Source organism: Lolium perenne, chromosome 2, assembly GCF_019359855.2.
Source record: "Lolium perenne isolate Kyuss_39 chromosome 2, Kyuss_2.0, whole genome shotgun sequence".
Classification (NCBI taxonomy): Eukaryota; Viridiplantae; Streptophyta; class Magnoliopsida; order Poales; family Poaceae; genus Lolium; species Lolium perenne.
Window position 1 is genome coordinate 316,763,188 of NC_067245.2, and position 9,337 is coordinate 316,772,524.

Consider the following 9,337-nt stretch of genomic DNA (forward strand, 5'->3'; position numbering starts at 1 on the left):
AGCTAGCAATTCTATACTCTGCAAACATAACACAACCGATGCGTTCCCCCCTCGCAAGGAAGTACTTACAAAGGCACTCACACGGTGGATAAGTTTTATTAGGTAGCCGTTGTAGTAATGCTATATTACTACGCAAGTTATTAGCAAATTATTAACATCAACATAGAGGTGTAAGTTGTTCTATGATCGAGCTATACAATTCCAAGTCGTCCATAACCGCGGACACGGCTTATCGATAAGATGTACACCCTACAGGGGTTGCCCAAATGTAACCATACGCATGCTCGACCCGCTTCTTACAGGCGATGTCTCACAACAAGACCGTTCCCAGTTCAACAAGAAAGTCTAGGGGGGCCACCCGACTAAGCTACCCGTGACGAAGTCCGGCCGTACTCCGAGACTGACTCAGGGTTTGCGTCGGCGGCTAGGCGTGCAAACCACACGCTTCGCTAAACATCCCGCGGTACTGATCGAGAATATAAACACCCGAAGGCAACAGGAAGTAAACACCCGAAGGCAATAGTAAGTAAAGCATGGCATACATGGCATAGGCAAATAAAACCAAGGTTGTGGCCCCCTTTTCAACTGACTTGAGAAAAAGGTTATGGGTGAGGGGGGGTCCCAATAAACGTCCCCACGTACGGGTAGAGCGCTCAATCTCGGAACAGATTACAAGAACTCGGGTCCTAGGGGACATTAGCGAGTCAAAGTTCTGATGCTTTCGCAAAGGGGCTCACAGATGCCTCTGCTTACAATTTTTAGTTGTTAACAATAAAGTAAGTGTGATTGTCTCCAACAACATATCCATAAACCATGTGTCATGACTCCCCAACAAATAACCCGATAAGGTAGCAACAACGATAACGAGATATAAATAGCACTAGCATGCACTACGACTCGCAAGGCAGACCCGATAACCAAACAACAGCTGTAGGAGGTGGTGGTGGCAATATGGGCTGCTTGAGGTAACAAGTGGATAGGACACGTGACAAGAATCGCAACTCAAGGCTAGCATAAGAGAGAAGGCAAAATAAAATAGGTGAGCGACTCCTGCAGAGACAGGAGTTTAGGAAATGCTTGCCTGTTAGAGCTTGCCGAGGAACATCCGGGAAACTTGTCGTATCTCACAACACCACTTCGCGATCCTATCCGAGAAGAAGCAAATGCTGGAACAAACAACGGGTGCAAACTTACTACTACGGAAGAAGAACCGGCATGATGAAGATGATATGCATGACATGGCAATTATGATGCGATGCAACTTATCCATATTAAGCGGAATCGGAAACCCGGACAAACAATTATTAGGTTCGTGTTATTTTTCTACCGGCAATATTAAATGTTGATTAGCATGGCAAGACATGGCAGGGGTGCGCTACTCAAAGTTAAATGGAACCGAGACAACAATTATATAGTATCTCACATATTCCATATGTTACATATTAGGTAGTAATGCAAACTAACACGAAGTTGTATGATGCATGATGCAACAGCAAGCATGGATGACATAATCATGTTCCTTGCATTTTTCTGATCAAAATTGATATATAACACTTTTCAAATGGAGTTATAGATTTAAAGTTATTAAATAAAAAAAATTTAGTATTTATAATATAGTAAACAGATTTATTTTAATTAAATAAGGACTCAAAAATAATTTTTAAACAGGGGAAGGACCCCGGGTTAGTTTTGAAAACAAGCAGGGGGTTTTCTTGGAAAGAACAACAGCCAGGGACCGCGGGTTGATACTCAAAATTAGACAGGGGGCTAGATGCAAAAAGGAGAGATCTGGATCTGAGCGGCTTTTCTCACCCGCGTGGGATCTAGCCAGGGTCGATGACGGGTGGGGCCCAGATAACGACGTGGCGCCAGCGTGGCCGCTGATGTGGCAACCATCCGGGACTTGCACGCGGGGCGTTCGACGCCGTGCGCGTTCCAGGAGGGGGCGGTCACCGCGGCGGTACGGCGGGCGCGCGAGCGATTGGCGACGTTCCAGGAAGAAAAGGAGGGCGCATCAGGAGCGCCTCGCCGGCGCGGATCAGGAGGAAGAGGCGCCGCCAGCGGGTGGTCGTCGGAGAGACGCCGGCGGCGGGAACCTGCGGCGACGGTTACGGCAACAAGATGAGAAAACCAAACAGGAAGCAAAGGGGGCGGGGAAGAGGTCTAGGAGGAAGCCTGGCTCACGGTGAAACTCGAGGAGTAGACGGCGGGGACGGAGGTTGCCGGTGGCGGCCGGAATCAACGAAAAACGCCGACGGCTGACGCACGGAATCGGTGAGCTTGGCGACGATGTGGTCTACCCCCGCTCGATTCCTTGCACGAGGATGACCAGGGAGACGAGGCGGTTCTTGAGGTGGCCTTAGCTTGGCGCGGGGTGGCCGGAGACGGTGGCGCGACGGGGAACCAGTGGCGGCGTTCTCGGTGGTTTTGTAGGAAAGAAAGGGGGCGGCTTGGCGGCGCGAGAGGGAGAAGGGTTGGTGGCCTCTAGGGTTTCTAGGGCTCGCACCAGCGGGGATTAAAAGAGGGGGAAGGAGCAGGTGGGAGCGTGGGTGCGGTGGTGGTGGAGGACCAGAGGGGCTCACGCCCTTTTCGTGAGAGGAGGAAGACGACAACACGAAAAAGAGAGAGGGATACCGTTTCGGCTTGGGCCGAGCTGGGCCAGAAGGAGAGAAGGGGAGGAGAGGGAAGGTGGGCTGCCGGGTGAGAGGGAGAGTTGGGCCAGAGAGAGGGAGAGAGGCCCAGGGGGTTAGGGTTTTACTTTCTGTTTTTATTTTCCAAAAACCTTTTTCTTTTCCTGTTTTTGTTTAAACCATTTTGAAATCAAATCCTATTCTGTTTTGAATTTGAAAGGAAGGTGGGGATGATATTTAAGAATAGTTGTAAAGTAGTTATTTTATTGTAACTAGATCAAAACACATTATATTCAAAACTTCTTTGTTGGAAAAGATTAATTACAAAATAAGAAATATGAGGGAGAGAGAGAGATTAGGGTTTTACTATTATTAGAACTAAGATAAGAGAGAAAGGGGTTTTTAGAATAAACATAAGAGAGGGAAAAAAACAACAAGCTAGGGTTTATAAAAATAATTTTATTTGTTGAAGGCATGGTTGATGTGGTGCATATGCCATGATGATGCATAAAATAAAAAAGAACAAGCAATTCTAATATGGGATGCTACCCGATACCGTTACAATCAAGGAGTTGGAATCTTCACTGGATGAAATGGTCAAAGAGTTTTGATTTCATCAGGAACAGAAGAGACACTTGCATTTGCAAGAAATTAAGTGGGAGCGCTAAGGCATTTTTCTAATACTTTATGTGGATGACATATAGTTGATTAGAAGTTATGTACCTTTACTAGACGCAATTAAATTTTCATTGGAAAATTAGTTTTCAAGTGAAAGGACTTGGACAGAAACTTTGTTAAGTATCAAAATTTATGAAGATAAATTGAGACACCTAATAAGGTTAAGTCTAAAGTACATAAAAGAAATGTTGAAGTAGTTCAATATAGAAATATCAAGAAAGAGTTCTTGTTATATGGAGTTTAGCAAGACTTAAGTGTGTTTGACACTTGATGAGTAAAACACATAATTGATTTAGATCATGAAACACCATAATATGTACATAGTAAGATGTCCGATGCTCTAAGGTGTTATGAGCATATACCAGAGTGAATCATGTGATGATTACTAGATAACAGTAAGGAAATCCTTGAGTATCTTTTGAAGAACTAAGGATATGTATTGTATAAGAGAGTGACAAAATAGAATCATTGTAATGTGTTACACCGATATTAGTGTTGTCACATATACAAATAAAATTTCAATCTCAATTAGGCTAAGTGTTTTATTAAAGGGTGGCACAATGTGCTGGAGTGTTCCATGCTGGATTTAGATGAATTCTAAAGTTTGAACATTGTGATGGATACTACAAATGAAAGGCGAAGTATATTGTTATTTTGATAAACAACCTTTGAAAGGTGTTTGAGTCAAATAGTTCTTTAACGGAACTTGGTGCAATTCCAAATGTGTCTGAACTATGAAGCTACATTCTACAACAATGTTGGCAACTTGTTCTCCACACTTAGGAATTGAGGTCTCACCAATAGACCAAACTTATACAATGCCATACTAGCTCATTCGAGATGAGTGTTGCGTAGAGACGCAAGTGGTTAGCACATACATACGGATCTGATGTTACGGATCTGTTGACTGAAACCTCTTCTACGAGCTAAACATGATCATCACCAAAAGGCCATGGGTGTTGGATCTTTGCCAAATGTTAAACTAGATTATTGACTTTAGTGCAAGTGGGAGACTGTTGGAGATATGCCCAAGAGGCAATAATAAAGTGGTTATTATTATATCTTTATGTTTATAATAAATGTTTGCATCCCATGATATAATTGTATTAACCAGAAACATTAATACTTGTGTGTTTTGTAAACAAAAAGGAGTCCATAGTAATCCTCTTGTTAAACTAGCTTGTTGATTAATAGATGATCATGGTTTCCTGATCATGAACATTGGATGTTATTAATAACAAGATCATATCATTAGGAGAATGATGTGATGGACACACACCCAAAGTAAGCATAGCATAAGATCAAGTCATTAAATTCGTTTTGCTACAAGCTTTCAAATACATAGTTTCCTAATCCTTCGATCATGAGATCGTGTTAATCACTTGCACCGGATGGATGCTTTGATGACATCAAACACCGCTTCGTAATTGGGTGGTTATAAAGGTGGCATTAAGTGTTCTGAAAGTATGAGTTGAAACGCATGGATCAAGAGTGGGATTTGTCCATCCAAATGACGGATAGATATACTCTGGGCCCTCTCGGTGGAATGTCATCCAATTAGCTTGCAAACATGTGACTAGGTCACAAGAGATGTCATATCATGGTACGAGTAAAGAGTACTTATCGGTAACGAGGTTGAACTAGGTATGGAGATACCGATGATCGAACCTCGGATAAGTAAAGTATCGCGCGACAAAGGGAATCGGTATCGTATGTTAATGGTTCTTTCGATCACGAAGTCATCGTTGAATATGTGGGAGCCATTATGGATCTCCAGGTCCCGCTATTGGTTTTGATCGGAGAGGTGTCTCGATCATGTCTGCATAGATCGCGAACCGTAGGGTGACACACTTAAGGGTTGATGTCGTTTTAAGTAGATATGGAATATGGTTTGGAGTTCGAATGTTGTTCGGAGTCTCGGATGGGATCCAGGACATCACGAGGAGGTCCGGAATGGTCCGGAGAATAAGATTCATATATGGGAAGTCAAATTCCAAGTTTGGGAATAGTCCGGTGATTTTTTGGAAGGTTCTGGAAGGTTCTAGAACTGTCCGGAAGATTTCACTATGGCAGGTGGAGTCCTGGAGCCAGCCTAGCCGACCCACAAGGTGGGAAGGTGGAGTCCATGGTGGACTCCACCTCTTTGGCCGGCCACACCAAAAGGAAAGGGGGAAAGTTCCACCTCTAGTCCACCTTTGACTAGGTTTGACTATTTGATTTTATGGAAGGTTTGCACTAGGACTCCTAGGAGGAGTAGGTTTGGACCCTTGGGTGTTCCACCTATATAAAGAGGGGAGAGGGGGCTGGCCGGCCACAACCTTGGCCGCACCAACCTAGGGCACCAAGGCCGGCGCCCCAACCCCTCGCACCCCAAACCCTAGCGCCACCCTCCTCCACCTCTCTCCCGCACGGCGACGGCGAAGCCCTGCAGGAGATCTCCACCACCACTGTCACCACACCGTCGTGCTGCCGGGATTTCGAGGACGATCTACTACTTCCGCTGCCCGCTGGAACGGGGAGAAGGACGTCTTCATCAACACCGTACGTGTGACCGAGTGCGGAGGTGCTGCCCGATTGCGGCACCGGCAAGATCTTCTACTCGCTCTTGAGAGCGGCAAGTGATCGAATACATCATCCACGAGATCTCATCTCGTTAAACGCTTAGCGATCTTCGAGGGTACGTTGATCTCAACCTCGTTGCTACCATCTAGTAGATTAGATCTTGGCTTTTGTTCGTTCTTGTGGTAGGAAATTTTTTGTTTTCTATGCTACGAACCCTACAGTTATCTTTAGGACTCTTAGTCCCATTTTATCGTGTCCGTACTCGGACGTATTGATCTTATGTATGCTTGGATCTTTGTATTGTATCTATTTGTATCTTGACTCGTTGGAGTCGTTGTTGTAATATATGTTTCTTGTGGGCTCTATTTTAATTCTATTGTAATGCAACTGCTTGTGGTAATTCCTCTTGCATCACGTGTGTGATTCGTCGCGCACGTCGTGTAGGAGGGCTGCTGCTTGAGCCACTGCCAAGAGCATCCACATGAATGCCAGGTCCACATCTTGCTCATCTCCTTTGTGTGGTATACACTACACATTCCCCTGTTTCTATGACTCAAGTGTAGGCATTCCAAGTTTAGTTAGAGACATGCATGCATGTATGTTGTTTCGTAATTAGAAAAGCAGCTAAGCTTAATTATCAGCTACGGTTAATTCATGGAAGAAGAAGAAGAGTAGCTACATGAGCATATGTTCTTCATGGATACAATGTTATAGCGGTCTGTATGTCTGCAATATTTAGCGCTAAATGCCAACTGTCATTGTTTCATGACGGTGAACAATATATAGTAATTGAGCATACAGATCTCAAGCAGTGAATGTCTTGGTGATTCATTCCCTTTTGTTGTACTGCTAGCAGTTTGGTTGGTGCTTGTTATGCTGCTTTAGATATTCTACCGACTGCGAAGAAAAATATACAGTATGATGATCTGGTTTAGAATGTATACATATCTTGCATTTGGTGTGGAACAATACCGTCAAAGAGTGATCTCATTTTGACCGAGTCTGCATTCTCATAGTGTTACATGTTACAACATCATATTTTTACCTCAATGTCTCTGAACTTCTAGGATCAATCCTCATTCCATTCTTCTCTTACATTTCCTACCATAGTGAGACAGAGCATGTGTACTAATAATGACACATGTGACTTCTTATGTTGTTTGATATTTGATATAGGTGTTCTATCTGTTTGGATCAAAAAATCAAATAAGACTGGATTACACTCTTGCGACTATAACACACTACTCCATGACCTGACAAATATGCATCAACTGAGAACAAAGTAAGTGGAAAAGAGCCATGAAAACATGCATACACTGTAATTTTCTTCTCCAACTTCTGACAGTGAACATATATAGTTCGAAGTGTATGTATGTAGTTCCATGTGAACAAAGTATACACTGTATGTTTATCTAAAAATAAAACACAATTATAGACAACATAATTACAAACACATTTAGTGACCAGCTATTATCTCCAATGTTGTTTCATCCTCCTTTCATCTTCATCTGAACCTTTTAGTGGCCAGCTATCAGCTCCAAGGTTTTCTGATAAAGTTCGCCCTTAACTGTTAGAGTCGTAGGCAACTTTTTTCCCTTTAGCAACTTTTCTTTGCCCATGTGCGGTATATCGTAATGGAATTCTCCTTCAATTTCCATGACCTCAATCATGCAAGATTGTAGGGTTATAAACACTTTCACTAGCTTATTCACTTCATAGCCATCATAGGCATGTTTGATGGACTCTATTAGTTCCTTGAGAGTGTTAGGTGCATAGAAAAGCGTGAGGGACTGAATCGAGGCAAAGAAGCAAAGATCAAGGACGTTCATGTCCGGTGAATTTGGAGGCTGCTGCAGCAACTTGATATCAAGGCCTGATTCTGCCACGGCTTGTAGGAAAGAAGCATCAGTCGGAAGAACATGTGTTCGAGCATTGTCTTGTTGGATGAAGATGGTCCCAACATCGTCAAGCGGCCATTGGTCTTGAATAGCTGGAATGACCTTTTCACAAAGGTATTCCCTCATGACATTTCTAGTAACAATGACTGACTTCAGTTCAATAGTTCCTTTCAGCCTATTCTTCGAGTTGTTTTTTGCCGGTGTATCCTTCACGAATGCCCAGACGCCAATCTTCCTATCAAATGTTACATTTCCTTAAGCATCATATCTGGGTTTGGCAACCGCAGTTAAGAACATTACCTTGCCGATATTGTTCTTGTTTTGAACTGTGCGCACGGGATCTTGTTCTTCTGGAAGGAGGTAGTAGGTTCGCCTTTTCTTGGTCATGTCAAACCACTTTTCATCTATCTGGACTATGTTCTCCATATTGATGAAGGATGGCTCTGCATCAGCTGTAGTTGTTTTATCAATCATGTCAATGCAGAACTTCAGCCTTGCTATCTTGTTTTCTGGTTTCAGAAATGGCTTGAGGCTGCTTTTGTGGCGCCTGATTTTGCCCCATCTAAACCTTCTTTCCAGTGTAGAATAGGGTACCTGTAGCTCCCTTGCCAGTGCCCTCAATGTAGACCATTCGTTCAGAGGAATTGAAGGTATTCTTTCGAGACCAAGTTCTTTCCTCTTTCTTCCACATTTCCCCTTCCTTTTATTGGAAAGATCAATCTCTTCCCTTTAATCTCTTGTTCTTTTGCGTGTTTCCATATCTTTTCAACGATTCTGAGACTTGTTTTGAGAATCTCACCTAGATGCTCTTTGTCTTTCTTGACAATTGGTCTGTCTTTGCTGAGTAATTTCAATGCAACGTATGCTGCGAATTTGTGAGTATCCGGTAGATCTGTGTGGTGTGGATGCTTAACACCTGCAAATTTGTGATATGCAGGAAGGTGTTAAATATCAAACATGACACTTTTGGTCAAGTGAGCAAAGCATCATGCTAAATATGCAGGTTAACAGTAATGTGACGAAAATAGAGCATAAGTGGTGTACCTGCAGGTATTTGTGCATCTTCTTCTCCTACTCTATGTATATGTGCATTTTCTGCTCCAGGTATATGTGCTTCTTGTCCATCATCCTCTTGTGAAGTGAAGTTGAGATCCAGGACCGTCCCTCCATCATCCTGCTCTTGTGGAGGAGTTAAGTTAATATCCAAGACCAGGACCATCCTCTCCTCTTGTGGATTGGGCTAGCTGTGGAAAAGCAATCAGGTTTGGCATCACACACCATCCCTCCATAATATTCATTGTATTGTTGTAATACTAAAACGATGCAGCATAGCAATACAATCAAATATTCCACTGTCATACCCAACACAAGAAATGCCTCTTTTTGGTCCTTATTTGTAGCCAATGTTCCTTGCAGTATTCTCATCTGAAATATCGACGCCTTAGACCGCAACTCGTAAACTGTTCAAAGTGAGAACATGTATGTGTATTTTTTTAACTGAATGCAACAAGGGGTACAATTACTAATTACTAATCTCTAGAAATGCCATGCTGTCATTACCACGTTTAA

General features: G+C 43.1%; 1 protein-coding gene and 1 long non-coding RNA gene across 2 annotated transcripts; both read right to left on the reverse strand.

Moving 5' to 3' along the window:
- Positions 1–481: 481 nt before the first annotated feature.
- Positions 482–2,555, reverse strand: LOC127336732 (uncharacterized). The gene is made up of 3 exons (XR_007873501.2): positions 2,185–2,555; positions 1,813–2,096; positions 482–1,166 (listed from the first exon to the last, which is right to left on the reverse strand). It is a non-coding gene; the product is annotated as an uncharacterized lncRNA (long non-coding RNA).
- Positions 2,556–7,387: 4,832 nt separating this feature from the next.
- Positions 7,388–8,399, reverse strand: LOC139835890 (uncharacterized). Its single transcript, XM_071825786.1, has 3 exons — positions 8,363–8,399; positions 8,069–8,220; positions 7,388–7,975 (listed from the first exon to the last, which is right to left on the reverse strand). The coding sequence occupies exons 1-3, from the start codon at positions 8,397–8,399 to the stop codon at positions 7,388–7,390; spliced, it is 777 nt and encodes a 258-aa protein (XP_071681887.1).
- Between the last annotated feature and the right edge of the window lie 938 nt (positions 8,400–9,337).

Coding starts and splice junctions, on each gene's coding strand:
- LOC139835890 (XM_071825786.1), bottom strand. CDS start 8,399: ATGGTCTACATTGAGGGCACTGGCAAGGGAGCTACAG. Junction 8,221..8,362: donor CACTGGCAAGGGAGCTACAG/GTACCCTATTCT, acceptor AAACAACTACAG/CTGATGCAGAGCCATCCTTC. Junction 7,976..8,068: donor ACAAGAACAATATCGGCAAG/GTAATGTTCTTA, acceptor GCATTCGTGAAG/GATACACCGGCAAAAAACAA.